General features: G+C 38.9%; 1 protein-coding gene and 1 long non-coding RNA gene across 8 annotated transcripts in view; one reads left to right on the top strand and one right to left on the bottom strand.

Annotated features, from left to right (window-relative positions):
- LOC110349100 (uncharacterized) overlaps positions 1–4,953 on the bottom strand; it is a 23,056-nt gene extending 18,103 nt beyond the window's left edge. Inside the window, exons 1-3 of one of the 2 annotated variants that reach the window (XR_002394858.2) lie at positions 2,811–4,953; positions 2,434–2,626; positions 21–1,251 (exon numbers count right to left, since the gene is read on the bottom strand). This is a non-coding gene — a long non-coding RNA (uncharacterized LOC110349100). Of the gene's footprint in view, positions 1–20; positions 1,252–2,433; positions 2,627–2,810 lie in introns of those variants that run through there. The other variant, XR_002394857.2, reaches the window with a different exon arrangement.
- Positions 4,707–15,972, top strand: Pole4 (DNA polymerase epsilon 4, accessory subunit). 6 transcript variants are annotated; one of them, XR_015448553.1, is made up of 4 exons: positions 4,707–5,664; positions 6,136–6,320; positions 6,690–6,731; positions 11,119–15,972. XR_015448553.1 is itself a non-coding variant. In XM_004844652.4 (4 exons), the coding sequence occupies exons 1-4, from the start codon at positions 5,452–5,454 to the stop codon at positions 11,130–11,132; spliced, it is 354 nt and encodes a 117-aa protein (XP_004844709.1). In that variant the 5' UTR covers positions 4,707–5,451; the 3' UTR covers positions 11,133–15,972. The 6 variants fall into 6 exon arrangements, 2 of the variants coding, with proteins under 2 accessions (XP_004844709.1, XP_087060452.1); XR_015448552.1 differs by having other exon boundaries at positions 6,136–6,344; XR_015448555.1 differs by having other exon boundaries at positions 4,707–5,672.

Below are 15,972 nucleotides of genomic sequence, written 5' to 3'. Positions count from 1 at the left end.
AAAAAAGGGAGATAAAGACCCACTGTAATGCTTTTATTTCACAGAAATTGCCATAAATGTTTGGCATAGATTTAGGACACTGAGACAACCACAAATAGACATTCATGAAAGAGAACTTCAGAACTGGTTCAGAAAGTTAACAGACGCATTGGCATTAATCTCCCTCAAAATACTCCCTGTCTCTTTAAAAATACTTATCCTATTGTTCTTGCTACTTTCTGGTCCTCCTCCACCTTGTTCACTAGATCTCACACCATGTGACTTCTACCCTTCCATCTATCTTTACATACTTTGTTTTATTTGCTGGAGAGGAAAGTACAAAGCAAGCAAGAAAGGTAACTATCTTTTATAACCGTAAAGAGCCTGAAAATAAGATAATACTTGTAATAACACTTTTGGCTCATCTCCTTCATTTGTTTTTTTTCTTGTTGTATTTGCTTAAATTCTTTTATTGGTACATTTTAGGTATACAATATGTTTACATTTATCATTGGGTGCTTGTACCTGCACATGATGTATCTTGGTTCATATTTTTTCCCCATTACCTGTGCGCCCTTCACCCCTCCACCCTTCCCTATTTACATAGACTTTGTTTCCATTTTTTTTTCCTTTTCTCATAGTTTTTCCTTTCTATTCTTTCCTTTCCCCATCTCCTCCCACCACCCCTACCCCTTTGGGCCTTTTCCTATTTCAAAGTATTAATTATTAGTTATTAATCCTTTTAATCCTTATTTACACTCTCAGTTTCTCACACTAGAGAAACTATTCGGTATTTACACATGTGTGTCCTATTTATTTCACTTAAGAGTATGGCCTCAATATGCATCCATTTAGCTATAAATGACTCTAGTTTCTTGTTCTTTATGCCTGAGTAGTACTCCATTTTATAAAAAAAACACATCTTCTTTATCCAGTTTCCAGTTGATGGGCACTTGGGTTGTTTCCAAGCTTTAGCTATTACACACTGTGCTGCGATAAACATGGGTGCACATATATCTCTGTGGTATGATTCTTTTAATTCTTTTGGGAAAATACCTAGCAGGGGAATAGCTGGGTCAAATGGGACCTCCAGCCCTAGTTCTTGGAGGTATCTCCACACTGATTTCCATAGTGGTCGCACCAGTCTGCACTCTCTCCAACAATGGAGAAGGGTTCCTTTCTCTCCATACCCCTGCCAGCATTTGTTATTGGTTGATTTCTTGATAGCAGCCACTCTTTCTGGGGTGTCATCTCCTTCATTTGTTCAGCCTTCTGTACATGAACAACACAGTTGCACTTTTCAGCAAGTCAGATCTCAACTTGCCCTACACTTCAATCTGTGGAGTCTGATTGTCCTTGGAATGGTTTATGAGCCAGTAAGAGTAGCAATCATGAAGAGCCAAACACTGTCCTAAATCATTTCCAACAGATTCCTTTTTAGTTCAGTGGTCCAGAGGATTAGAATTTATTCTCAAGAAGGAATGGAATGATTGTGAACTATATATAGTCTTAAAGAAGTACTCAAAGGAGAGGTGAGCCTAAGAATTAAGTCTTTGTAATACATGGATGTAAACTGCCATGATCTTTCAGTTATGAATTGAACTTGTGTAATTATTTACTCAGTAAAGACATAGTTAAAGATTATTATCCCACCACTGCTTGTAATTAGAAACACTTTTTATATTATGCTTATTCCAAGAGAATATTTAGGTTATTATAATTACTTTTCATCTAGTTTAATTTTGAAATTGTTCTTGTAGAACACACCTACACAAGCTCCTTTACCCCTTCATGGACATGCTGAAGGACCCTAGTTAGCAAGACAAACTCCATATTGCTGCTTGACTCACCTGCCTGTCCTTTAGATGAACTCAGAAGGAGGAAGCTTAGAAACCTCCTCCCCTTAAAAGATCCCTTTAGAAATAACAATCAACTATTGTTTTACAAATGTTCTAACAGCAGGATGTTCTGCTTCTGTACCTTTTGCTTGCTTTGCTAGTTCTATCCCACAGGGGGCCCTAGAAACTGTTGGCCTCAAAGGTGTACAAAACACGTTTGCGTCCCCCCACCCCCCCCAATCAGGGCTCCAGTCCAATGCTTGGCTCAGGTCCCAGCTGGTAATAAACTCCTGTGTGGATTTCATATCGGTCTCTGGTTGGTTCTCTCTCACTGGGTCTAACAATGCCATTTAGAATAAGATAGGCTGTGAAATTCAGGACTATGTGAGAGATAGCCACGGCCATCTTGACTAGCACTGGTAGACCCCAAGAAGCTGAGATAATGTTGGTGGCATATGTCACACAAGGTCAGTTTTCACAAATATCACTCTGGTCTCTTTGGGAAGAGGAATATGAAGTTTTACCACCTGAATAACCAGAACTTCTGTGTGTCAGTGCAAGGTATGATCAAAAAATAGGGTGAACATTTGAATAAAAAGTTATAAAAGATAATTACCTTTCATGCTTTGAATTTTCCTTTCCATCAAATAAACAACTGGTTTGCAAAAAGAAACATTTGGCAAAATTTTGTTTTTGTTTTCCAACTCTGCATCAGGTGACAGACTGTGGCCTTCTTTCCTGCATGAACATGCACATGGCCATCTTTTCCAGAATCATGGAATGAATTAAGTTCATGAACCGAGGTAACACTGTAAGTATACAAAGATGGAGGGACAGACCAACCCATAATAATTACTAGAAACACTTGGTAAGCATTTTTAAATGTTTTTTTCCCCCCGATTCTGAAATGCCTTCTTAGACTTTGAGGAAGAGCAACAAGTTGTGCCATTTTTAATGGTTTATTCATTCAGTAAAAAATTATTGAGCACCTACCATGTGCTAGGAACTGTATCAGTTTGGAAACTCAGTGAACAAAATCAGGCATACAGCTTCCTCATGGAGTTTCAATCTGGAGAAGGCGAGAGAGGAGGAGTCAAACATTGATCAAATAACCACACAGGGAAATCAGTACTATGAAGGACAGGTGTTAATAGTTGGAGTGATTTCATAACAACTGTGGAAGGGTGGGGCAGTGTGGAGGATCTTCCACACACATGAGGCTGTGATTTGAAGGAAGGCATGAGGGACAAAACCAACTTGAGAAGGAGGGGAAATGGCACAAAATGCAGTTGTGTTGTTGGATAGCTCCTTCTAAAAGTGGCTCACCACATAAATGTTACCGGGTTCTGGGTTGCTTGCCTTTTCTTCTGGAGTTGGAGTCCAGGTTTTTCTTGTCTCAAACAAACAATTCAAGTAAATGAGCAAAAAGCAGTGGCAAAGTTTACTTGAAAAAGTAAAAGTGAAGAGGGAGGGAGAAACTGGCTCTGCAGCATAAGCTTGGGCCAAGTAAAAGAGGAAAAAGCAAGAAAAAAGAACACCCTGGAGAAAGCAGGGCAGGCTATCATGAGGAAAGCCATGATAGTGGGCTCCTTGTGGTATCTGTGTCTTTATATGTTGTCGAAATCTCAAGGAAACCCATAAGAACTTTTACATAGGCGTCCTGAGAGATGGTGCTGGGATCCCATGCCTCAAGCTGACTTCAGGTCTAGGTCATCCTATTGAAAACCTGCTTGAGTTCCCCTAAGAAGTCCACGTGCAGGGCTTAGGGAACTTTTCTGCCTGTGTGTCTGGGATCCTGTAATTAACAGTTCATCTACCTCTCCAGCCAGCTTTTCCAAGCCCTAATCTCCTATCTCAGCTGGAGAGGTTGGAAGGAGCCCAGTTGTGGAAAATCTTGTAGACTACATTGAGTTTTTATTGTTTCAATCAAAGTTGAGGGTGAAAAGATCAGAAATCACTGCTTAAACCATATCTTTAAACACTGAATTGATTAAGAGCAAACTTCTCTTTTGTACCTTTAGTCTTTTCCTTTTTTTCCCCCCTCAATGTAAATTGAAGAAGACTCATGACATCAGCATTGGTTAAGTGTTCCGTGATGCATACCACTTCCTCTGAAGATTTTAATTGCTGGCTGAGACTCTTATTCTGCTCTGATGCAATCTCTCTGTGCTAATCCAGTTCCACAATTTTGGAACTGAATGATTTCAGATGTCATCTAATTCAACTGTATCTCTACATAAATTTAAAGCATTTTGAACCATATACATAGTTAATACTTTAAAAAGTGAGCTTTTGTTACAATTGATTTAGAATTTGTGTGTGCATGTGTGTGGTACTGGGATCAAACTCAGGGCCTCAGCACTGAGCTATGTTCCAAACCCTTTTAATTCTTTGAGACAGAGTCTCGCTAAATTGCCCAGACCAGCCTCAAATTTGAGATCCTTCTGCCTCAGCCTTGAAAGTAGGTGGGATTACAGGTGTATGCCACCACACCCAGCAGATTAGACCTTTTGTTGTGTAAATTAATTTCCTCTATGCCAGAGCTCCAAGTATCAGACTCCCTGGTGGTTGGGAAAGGAATTTCTTGGAGATCTTTTTTAGGGATCTGTAAGGTCAAAACTTTTTTTTGGAAACATGGTCTCCCTATGGCCTTGAACTCATTATGTAGCCCAGGCTGGCCATACATCACCATGCCTGGCAAAGCTATTTTCTTAATACTAAGAGGTAACTTGCTTTTTTATTCTCATCATCCCAAGTTGATGGTGTGAAGTTTTCCTGAGCTATGTGAAAAGGGATAACATTAATATACAGAAGCAGCTAGACAATCCAGTTGCCTTCTATTAAACGTGGCATCACATTTCTCTCACTACATTTTTTTTTTTTAGCTTTGAAAAGTTATTTTCATAAAAACGCTACTTTGACATTTAATGTACTAGTGTATTTAAAACATTAATACTAATAAATGCTGACATAACTCACGGAAATAAAAGAATTCTTAATTTCTCAGGGTGTAAAAGGATCCACTGATGGGATGCAATCGTATTTGAATAAACGTAGACTCCTGGTGCCTGACCTAGTTTCCAGCTTTCCAACCTCCAGACCTTTTTATTGCGCAGTGGTTTCCTCTGCCCAGACTAAAGTTTAAATTTCTGCCTGTCAAAATTCCAACCCCTTTCAGGAGTGTTTAAACTTGAAGTTAGTCTACTCTCATCCGTGATGAAGAACATGCTGGCCTCCCTTGAACCCTTGACCTTTGGTCATCACAGAGTTGAGACTAAGAAGCCGGCTATGCGCATTTCCCGACCAGGGAGCACCTCCCAGCACCAACCCGTCACAGACACCATCTTCCCGGACTAAGAAGCAGTACTTGAGCTTAACTTGGCCAGTCGGGGTCAAAGGGCAATCGGGAACCGGGACGGAGAAGACACAACGAGGATCAGGGGCTGTAGATAGATGCAACACAAGCAAGGGCAGCATGCACACCCGCCGGGGCAATCCGGCACCACCCTTAACCCCGCGTAGGGGCGGAGCCACGCGTCTGCAGAGGGCGTAGCCTCCAGCCCAAGCGGGAAGAGGGCCGTCGCCGCATGCGCGCGCTCAGTCAGCGGCCGCGCGCAGTTTGCTTAGTGTGGGGATGGCGGCGGCGGCGCCGGCTGGAAGCGGGACGCCCCGCGAGGAGGAGGGCCCCGGAGGGGAGGCAGGTGCCGCGCAGCCCCAAGCCCCGACGAGTGGGCCCGGGGCTCGTCTCTCGAGGCTGCCTCTGGCACGAGTGAAGGCCTTAGTGAAGGCCGACCCCGACGTGACGCTGGCGGGACAGGAAGCCATCTTCGTTCTGGCGCGAGCCGCGGTGCGGCGGTAGCGCGAGGGCTCTCGGGGAAGGGAGAGCGTCGCCTTTCTGAGGGGCGGGGCTTCCAGGGGGTGGGGTTTGCTAAGGCCTAGGAAGTGAGAGGTGCTAGGGCCGCACTCTGAGGGCTGTGCTGACAAAAAAATCTAAGGACGAGGGGCCTCACACCTATAGGAGTTGTGTGGGTTAATCACCTGGCTCTTTTTGAGGGCTCGTTAACGTCTCTCGTATATCCCGTGGCTCACACATCTTGTTGGAATGCAGTGATTTACAAGTAGCTCAGGAGGGAGTTGTCGTTCTATCTTAGGGGGAATGCGTAGCCGAATGACCTTCATGAAGCCCAGGGCAACCTTAGCTTACAGAACCTCTCAGTGTGCCTGAATCCACTTCTTCCTTTCACTACTCAGTGCATTAGTGCTCACCTCTCAGTGGCCGAGAGCCCACTGACCATTCCTTTGCTTGTTTGCTTTACAGGAACTGTTTGTGGAGACCATTGCAAGAGATGCCTACTGCTGTGCACAACAAGGAAAGAGGAAAACCCTCCAGAGGAGAGATTTGGGTAGTGTCCCTGTGATATCTGGGGGTAGACAAGGAGGCCAACTGGGCCAGGCTTACCCTTTGTTGGCTGAGAAGGCATCACTGTGAAAATTGAAAGTTTGGTTTGTGACCTTTTTGTCTAGCCGGTAATGTTTGCACATGTGGAAACTTTGATATACTATATCCCACGCACCCTGCTATGTTGTCAAACTCTTCTGTGATGTTCAGAGCAAAGAGAATAATTGAATTTAGGTGTAAAACAGGATTGTAGGAGGTTCCAGTTTTCCCTGTAATTGAACAGGTTGCCTGGGTTTTTCTTACACGTCTAGAGAAACAACAAATATATAGGAGGTGGAGTGGAAATAGATCTGTAGGCAACAAGGGACATATTTGAGATAGCCCCATGCCCTTCATTGTGTGGATTGTGGTGTTTGGGGGCTGATACTCAGATGACCAGTGTTAGTAAGGTTTGTCCTTACCTTGTTTTTCAGATAATGCAATAGAAGCTGTGGATGAATTTGCTTTTCTGGAAGGTAAGTTCTCTATCTGGGCAATTACTTCCACTGGTCCTTTTCATGTTGATGATGCGAATTCAAAAACAGATGTCTGGTTTTCTCTTGTTTGTGTAGGGATAATTCTCTCTGCTTTCTATTAGGATAGAAAAAACTGATTTGCTTAACCTAGTGAGATTATTTCCATTCTTGGGGAATTAGAACTTCTGGAAAATTGCTAACCATAAAGAAATGGAAGGGAATATAAAAATACTGGTGGAGTTAGTTGGATTCAAAAGTTTGACTCCTACTTAGGTATTCATCCCTACATATAAATTTTATATCATCATTGTAGAGTTAGAGACCAGAAACTATTGTCAGCATTTAAAATGACACCTCTTTTTTTTTTTCTCTTCTTTTTCAGTAGTCCATGTAAAGTGATTATGTTGCTGTAGGGAGATAATCCATTTGCCTACATCTGTTTCTTCTTAGGAATTTTGGATTGATTTGGGTTCTAACTGAATCTTGTTGAAATAGCAAATATTTGAAACACTCCCTTAACTACTTTCTCTCAGAGCTATTTCTGCTGCTTAATTCCTAAATCTTACTCTTCAGTATGTATATACTGATTGAGCAGCTTTTCAAAAGCCATGTGCCCTCAGTTCATTCTCACCTTCACCCTAACAGGATGTTCTCATTATCTCCTTTAAGCATCATTACCATTCTTAGTCTCTTTTTCAATTATTTCATTTTTTTTACTCCTCTATTTTGTGTCTCTGTATCAACCTAGGCATGTGGTACTTTTGAGATATTCTTGTAAATATCTTTTAAGATACATTCCCATGGTAGGCTCCAAGCCTAGATTATTGAGGATTCTCTTCTTTGTAGATCTTTGTTTAGCCGTAGTACCTACTAATTTTTCTTAAAAATAACTTCTGTTATTGCCTCTTTGTTTTATAGGCAAGTGTGTAGTCAGTCTTGATAATGTTCTATGTGTGTTTGAAGAAGTTCATTCTGTAGTTGTTGGGTACAGTGTCACATTTCATTATTGTTCAGATTTTTGTGTTGCTGAATTTCTTTTTGTCTACTTATTTTATCAGTTACTGAGAGCAGTATGTTAAAAGTCTCCCACTTTGACCAAAAATTACTGTATTTTGATTTACATTTCTGGGTCTTTCATTATATAAGACCATGTGATTAGGTGTATATAAATTTAATATTATATATTGTTCATGATTGAGTGTTTAATATTTATAAGTTGGCTATTATTTCTAGTAGTGCTTTTTGCCTGAAGGCCTATTTTGTCTAATATTTAAAGCTTACTAGCTTTTATTAATGTTTAAGTGGTATTTTTTCTCATCTTTTTGTTTTTACACTTACATATCTTTGTAAACAGTATATAATTGGGTTGTTTTGTAAATTTAGACAGCCTTTACCTTTAACTGGAGCACTAGTTCATTTATGTCTAATGTGGCTAGTGATATCTGTGGGTTTAAATCTTTCATTTTGCTTTAGTTTCTGTTTGTCCGGCCTCTTTTTCCTTTCTTTTTTTTTTGGTATTGGGGATCGTTTCCTTTCATTTTTTACCTTTTGGATTATTTTTTTCCTCTTCTGTCGGTTTGGAAGTTATATACTCTGCTTCTATCCTTTTAGTGGTTAATCTGTTCATTGCATGCATTCTTAATTTATCAAAATCTAATGTTAGAATCTTTACCTTTATCATCAGCAAAATGGAATCTTAGAATCCATTAACTCTATTTAAAAGTCCTTCATTCCCCAACGTGACATACTGTTACTGTTACGTGTCTTTGTCAGTTCACATAAGGCATTGTTAATGTTATATAATGCGGCCAGTGACATGGATTTATCCACTTATTTACTGTAATCTTTGATCTTTCTTTTATGTATTATCTATTTGTAATCATTTTCTTCTTGAAATGAATCTGCTAGAACTTTGTGTGCTGGTAACTGATTGTCTGTTTGGCTTTTTTGGTATGAAAATGCCTTTATTTTACTTTGATTCTTGAAAGATAGTTTGCTGATTTTGAATTCTAGGTGGAAAGTTATTTTCATGTAGAACAGTGAAGCTGTTATTCTACCATTTTGTGGCTTCCATTGTTTCTGTTGGGAAATTGCCTGTTGGTGTAGGTCTTTTGAAGGTAATTTGTCCCTTTTTAAGATTTTGTTTGCCTTTGATTTTCTTTAGTTTCACTTTGATGTAGGAAAATGTAGATTTCTTTTTATGTAGTTGGCTTGGGCTTTTGAATTTGTAGTCTGATGTCTTTCATATGCCTTGGAAAATTCTTAGCCAGTATCTCTTCAGATATTGGGTCTACTTGGTTCTTGCCTTCTCCTTTCTCTGGGATTCCTATTAAACATATATGGATTCAAACATACATAAAGATTCAAATTTTGCTTCTCCATGACGTGTTCTCTAATTTTCTGACATTCAGTTTAATTCTGACTTTAGTTCTTTTATCTTGTTTAAACTTTTTTTGTTTTTTTAGTTTCAGTTGTATTTTTCACTAGTATGAGTTCTATTTAAAAATCTGTTTTGTTTTTAAATTTTCTACAGCTCCTTTGAAACTTTGATTTCTTTAAACAGTAAGCATAGTTGATTTTAGTGTGTGTCTGGTCTAATATCTAATATCCATAGTGTTTTGAAGCTTTTGTAGTCTGTCCAATTCAGTATTCGGTCTTTTGAATTTATCTGTTTTTCTTTGTACTGTCTTTGTATTCTGGTCGTTACATTTGAAAAAAATTATCTGTTGGCTAATTTGAGGCTTGTGTGGTGAAATCTTTTTTTTTTTTTTTTTCTCAGTGATACCTTTTGCTAGGGAAGATTTCATTTGCTCCTGCAATCTACCTAGGGGCATTGTCAGTCTCCTTAACCATGGTGGTACAAACCCAGAGTTCAGGTCTGTGAGGCATCTGAGTTAATTTTGGTTCAGCCTTACTCTGAGGGTGTAAACTTTTGTAACTCCAGCATGAAAAGGGGGTGATTATCAGACTTCCCCACTAGGGCAGACTCTGAAGTTTGATTCTTGGTTCCCTCATCTTGCCAAATTCACATGGCACTCTATCAGTGCTCTCTTTCAGATGGGCAGATGCCCTTAGGGCAAAGGGAGCTTTGGAGACTGGGCTTATTTTTGTCTGTGCCATCTCTAGATTTTAGGTTTGCCTTTTTTTATTACTACTTCATTGACTGAAAGATTTTCTTTTCTTGTTTGTTTCTGTTTAGCTTTGTCAGTTGATCTCAGGAACTTGCCATTATTGAATGTGGAGGCAATTTTTTTTTTTTTTTTATAAATTAGAGATGTTTCTGGTTTGTTTTTCTTTCTCCTGAATTATGTTTTATTCTAGGACTTTTAAATCAATTTTTATTTTCATTCTGTTTATAATGAGACAGAAGGCTTTTTGGAAGTTGTATGTTTGTGTGTGTGCACGTGTACATGTGTGTGTGTAGTCTAGTAGTAGTAGTGGTGGTGGTAGTAGTAGTAGTAGTAGTTGCAGAAGTGGTTGTTGCCTGGCCCCTTTAGTTTAGGGTGAACAGGAATGGGATGTCTTACTGGGGCTCCCAAAGACCAGAATGCAGAATGATTTAGTGCAGGAGTGGTGTCGTCAGAAGCTGCTCTCATCTGATGATTCATTGGGCTCTTCAGTAGACAGCCCTGAGCTTTTTTAATTTTCACAAATTAGGTTTTGCACAGAGGGAGGGTTGTGAGGAGAATGTGTGGGCAGCTGTTTGCTGTACAGAAACATGGGTCATCAATCCATTTTCATCTTAAATTTCTTTGTGTCACTTCCTGGTGGCTGAGTCTAGAGTCTTCCTGTGGTTCTTCTAGGCAGATGGGCTCCCTCTTCTGCTGCAGCCCACTTTGTGTTCATTCCAGGCTCACTTTTCCTCTGTTTTATTTATAAACCTGCTTCAGATTTTGGTAATTCAGATTTTTTAAAAAAAATCTCTTAGTTACTGATGGCTCTCCTATTCTTTGTTGGAGATTTATACCATTTAAAAACCTGTTTTCCTTATGAATATAAATTTGGATGGGATGGCATACAAAATTTTGGGCCCAGTTCCTATCTTAACTGGAACTTTCTGAAAAGAATATAAGCTCTTTGCTTAGATTATCTTATTTATTTTGTATCACTCACCCAGAGTATGGTCTTTGAATGCTTACCAACTAATACAAGAACTCCTTAGCCCTTTTCCCACCTCTAATCCAAATTTCTGGATTGGTATGCTTAATCCTCAACTGCTTGCACTTAGTAATGTCCTGATTTTCCAGAGGTATTTTTTAGATAGCTGTTCTTCAGAAATAGAACTGCTGCCAGTTCCAACACCCCTTCTGTTTTAACTTTGGCGATTTGTTACAATAATCCAGTTGTTGAAACACCTTGCTTTACACATTGCTCTTTGTATTTTTAGGTACTTTGGATTGATTGCTGAGCTGGGCAGTTTCATGAGTTTTCTTTGCATCCTTCTGCTCGCCCCTCTCTGCAGACCTCAGCTTTGAAGAACAGAGTCTGTGCACACATATATACTCTTCCTGTTCTACTTTTACCTGAGCTGGGATAAGCTGAGATTGCATCTGACAGCTTTTCTCTATAAGGTCTTCCATTTGTGTCTGTCTTCCACTCATATGTCTGCCTGGATGCCGCTGCTGCTTGGGGCAGAAATTGTTCTACATAGGTGGCTTAATGAATGATGAGGACCAGAATAAAGGTCTCTGATCACCTTCATTCTAGTGTATTTTATAATTGCCTTTGTTCTTCCCCTACTATGCCCAAGTGCAGACCTTCCCAGTTGTCCCTGCCAGCCTTCTAAATCACAGTCTTGTCATTAATTTTGTTCATTTTTCTCTCGTCACCAGAATATGGTTCCAGAATTTATGGAATGACTTTTTTTCTTAATAGTCAAATAAATGTTATACACTGAAAAGCAGTTTATTCATATACCATAGAATTTGCCATTTTAAAGTGAACATGTCAATATTTAGTATATTCATGGATATGTGCAACTCTCACAGTGAATTTTTTGAACATTTTCTTATGAATGGAATCACATAAAATGTCTTGGGTCTGGCTTTTTTCACTTAATTTTTTTTAGGTTTATTCATGCTATAGCATGTATAGGCACCCCTTTTTAAAAAATTGTGGTAAAAGGTATAATTTACTGTTTCAGCCATTTTTAGGTTTATACCTTAGTGATATTAAGTATATTCATATTGCTGTGCAATCGTCACCATCATCTGTCTCTAGATTTGAAAAATCTTCCCAAACTCCATTCTGGTCATATAGTAGTTCTTTTTCCCTTCTCCTTCAGCCCCAGGCTAAATTCTGATTTTAGTGAGAAGGTGTGAGTGAAATAGGAAGAAGGCAGAGTTCTTAGGAAGCAGTGGTTAAGGAAAGTACAAGAGTTCTTGAACAGTGGTTCTTAAGAATTTTTGGATTATAGACCACTTTTGAGATATAAAGTCCGCAGGATCTTCTCCCTAGAATAATGTACAGATGCTCAGTCTTGTAACATTTAAAAATAAACTTTATTTGAAAATAATGCTAGATCTACAGAAAAGTTACAGAGCCTCCTTATATTTTATTTACTTAGTTTCCCCATTGCTAACACCACTGTCAAGTACGTTTGTCAAGATTCAGAAACTGGCATTTATAGGTTACTATTAACTACACTTCAGACTTTTTTGGATTTCACTAATTGCTCTATTAATAGCTTCTTTTCTGTTCCATGATCCAATCCAGTATACTACATTGCGCTTACTTATGTGTTCCCAGTCTCCTCTGATTTGTGACAGTTTCTCAGTCTTTCCTTTTTTTTCTTTTTTTTGGTACCGGGGATTGAACTTGGGACCTTGCGCTTGCGAGGCAGGAGGCGCAACCACTGAGCTAAATCCCCAGCCCCTTTCCTCATTTTTTAATTACCTTGATAGTCTTGACTAATACTGGCTAAGTTATCATATAGAATGTTCCCCAGCCAGGATATATTTTTCTTGGGATTAGTGTCATAACTTTGCATATAATTTTGGGTGTTACACAGGCCCTGGAGTTCCTTTCATAGACTATTAGTATTAAAAACGAATTAAAAAGGCATGATGGCCTTTTGTCAAAATTATAGGTTGCAGCTGGTAAGTGGGATGTGAAATAAATGTGTTGTCACCAAAATTTTTAATATAACAAAGTGACTATAGTTAATGGTATACTGTATTTTTGCAAAGAGAAAGGATGTTAGACTTATTATTATTTCAAAACATGTGCATGATTAAAAACATTTGTCAATTTAAAAAAGTAACAGTGTTGAATTCTATAAATATTTTAATTTTTGTTTCATTTATATGTTTCTGTACTAGGTTACTGTGTAAAATGTATGTGCTAGGCAGTTTTGGCTCCCATGATTTTCACCTCCCCCAAGTGTCACTTCTATAAAAAAAAGACATGGATATGAGTACAGTTACTAATTGGTTAACTTTAAGATAGATTGTACTGATTGTCTGGAAGGGCCCAAAGTAATCACATGGTCATTCCTTGAAAGCAGAAATTTCTTCTGGATAGAAAAGTATGTCAAATCCAAACATGAAAAGGCTGTTACCTGCTGTCTCTGGCTCTGAAGGCACCAGTGAGCAGTGAGCTAAGACATGAGCAGCTTGTAGAAGCCAAGAACGATGATGGCCTGTATAGAAACAGACTAAGTCTCACAACTGTATGGAACTGAATTCTGCTAGTCACTTGTATGGTGTTGGAAATGGATTTTCCTATGGAGTGTCAGATACAAAAGAGCCCAGACCAGCTGACATCTTCATTTTGACCTTCCAGACCTCTGACCTGTGGAACTATGAGACAGTAAATGAGTAGTAAGCTGCTAAACTTGTGGTAATTTATTATGTCAGAAATGGAAAACTGATAGGACGTATTTCTTACTTAGAGTCAAGTCTAAAAATTGTTTGGTATGGAAAATCCTGGATGGCATTCAGGAGGCTTCAGTCTTATCCTGCTATTCTGATTACTTAAGATGATGCATAAATCACTTGCCCTTCCTGAGATTTCGTGAGTTTGAATGGGTTATCCTAAAGTTTCTTCCATATGACATCTTTTACAAACTTTTTTTTTAGCAAAATACATCCCCTTTATTATATAGTTGAGTTTTAATAAATACATGTGATCATTTTTATAATCAAGGTGTATGATGTGTGATCAAAAATCTGGTGAATGTTTAAAAATTATTACAATAAAAGATACATTGCTATTAATCCCCTTCAAAATACTGCTCCTTGTTTTGAACACACATTCTGTCATTTTTGCCACTTCCTGAAGCAGTTCTGGAAGTCTTTGTGAGTATCTTTAGTTGTGCTGTCGTGACTATCTCAATGTCCCAAATCAATTCAAAACCTTTACCTTCTATGGTCATTTTGACTTTGGGGAAAAATCCCATGGTGTCAGACCTGAATAAAGTAGAAGAGGACATGTTATAATATTTTGTTTGACAGATTTGCTATAAACATTTTGAATCTATTCAGAACATTGAAGCAGGTACAAAAAGATACAGAAGAGGACTTCCAGAACTGCTTCAGAAAGTGGCAAGAATAATGAGATAAGTGTGTTTGAAGTGAGGGGGGCGGTATTTTGAGGAGGATTAATGGCAGTGTGTCTTAACCGTAGTAAAATTTTAAACATTTGTCATAGTTTTTTATTACACCAAGTAGACTACTTCATGGTTTATCTGAGAAGCCCAAAATATGAATAAAGAGCAAAAGAAAAGATGAATAATAGGAAGTAGGGAGGTAGATCTCAAATGGGAAGGGAATTAGATGATGGGAGAAGAGGGGAAAGGGATGAAAAAAGGAATTAAAATGAGTTATGTACTTGTACCAATCCCCGCAAGGAATATAAACATTAGCTACTGCTGACAAGCACTACTGAAAAAACCCACAAAACTAAAGAAAAAGGAGAATGGGTAATCACCATAAAAATTCCTTCATGCAAGCACAAGGACCGGAGTTCAATCCCTGGTACCAAAAAAAAAAAAAAAAATTCCTTCATGCAGTGCCTTTGTAGTCAAGCCCTCCCTCTAACCTTACCCCTGGGATCAGTGATCTATGTATTGTCTCTAGTTTTACCTTTCCAGAATTTCATATAAACTGAGTCAAATAGCATTTAGCCTTTTTATTCTGGCTTCTTTAGCATAATGCATTTGAGATTCATCCATGTTGTGTCAGTAGTTTGCTCCTTTTATTTGTTGAGTAGCATTTCATTGTATGGGATGTGTGAACCACAGTCTATTCACTCCCCAACTGAAGGACATTTGGGTAATTTTCAGCTTTTGGTAACTATGAATAAAATTCTTGTAAACATCTGCATACAGGATTTTGTGTAAACAGGTTTGCTGCTTCTTTTGGGTAAATATATAGGAGTGGGGTTGGATCTTGTAAAAATTGAACTTTCTAAACACAGGAATGTCTAAGTGTTTTTCGAAGAAGCTGTATTATTTTCCACTTAGACAAAGTTTGAGAATTTCAGTTATCCTTATCATCACTTGGTATTAACTTTATTAAAATTTAGCCACTGTAGTGGTTAATGGTTTAATTTGCACTTATCAGATATGCAAAATTTTCTCTCCATCCTACAACATGTTAAAAAAAATCTTAAAAATTGTTCTTAGCTGCACTCACTTTTGTTGGTGAGATGATTTAACTGCAGCATCTGGGGCTTCCTGGGGACTCCTTGTGTGAGACCAAAGCAACTCCATTTTGCTAAAATGCACCACTCCCCTGGTCTCTCACAAATTAATGGTTAAAATGTGCATGCTCTGGGACAAAAGACACAGTCTGTACTGAAGCAAAGTTCCTAAGTTAATTACTCAACCATCTGTTTGCCTAGGAAAAGAATGTTCTGGGCCCCCTATCCATAGAACAATCTGTAGATGTGCTGACTGTCAGTACGAAATGGTTGTGACTAATAGTCAGTGTGTCTGCTGACCATCAGTACGTGACAGTCGACCACCAACCTTTGCCCCTCATTTCCCTTGTAAAACCTACATGTAACCGCCCCTCAACCCCCTATGAACCTAGCCAATCAGAAATGTACACTTCATGCTTGCTAAATGCTAACCAATCATGTAACCGCTAAGTGAAAAATCTCCAAACCTTGCTGTAATCTCTATAAAAACCCCTGGTGTTTTAGAGTTGGGGCTCTCAATCCTGATCCGCTGCGCCGGTGACGGTTGTGAGTCCCTGCTCAAGCTTGAATAAACAACCCTCGTGCGTTTACATCGGAA

Source organism: Heterocephalus glaber, unplaced genomic scaffold, assembly GCF_053883595.1.
Source record: "Heterocephalus glaber isolate CG9 unplaced genomic scaffold, H.glaber_assembly_v1.0 deba00000470, whole genome shotgun sequence".
NCBI classification, from domain to species: Eukaryota; Metazoa; Chordata; class Mammalia; order Rodentia; family Bathyergidae; genus Heterocephalus; species Heterocephalus glaber.
Note: the sequence above shows the minus strand (reverse complement) of the source record. Positions and strands in the feature narration are given on the sequence as shown.

Excerpts from the sequence above, each read along its gene's own strand:
- Pole4 (XM_004844652.4), top strand. The coding sequence starts at position 5,452 with ATGGCGGCGGCGGCGCCGGCTGGAAGCGGGACGCCCCGCGAGGAGGAG. Across the intron at positions 5,665-6,135 it reads TCGTTCTGGCGCGAGCCGCG|GAACTGTTTGTGGAGACCAT; the intron begins GTGCGGCGGTAG and ends TTTGCTTTACAG. Across the intron at positions 6,221-6,689 it reads CCTCCAGAGGAGAGATTTGG|ATAATGCAATAGAAGCTGTG; the intron begins GTAGTGTCCCTG and ends CTTGTTTTTCAG.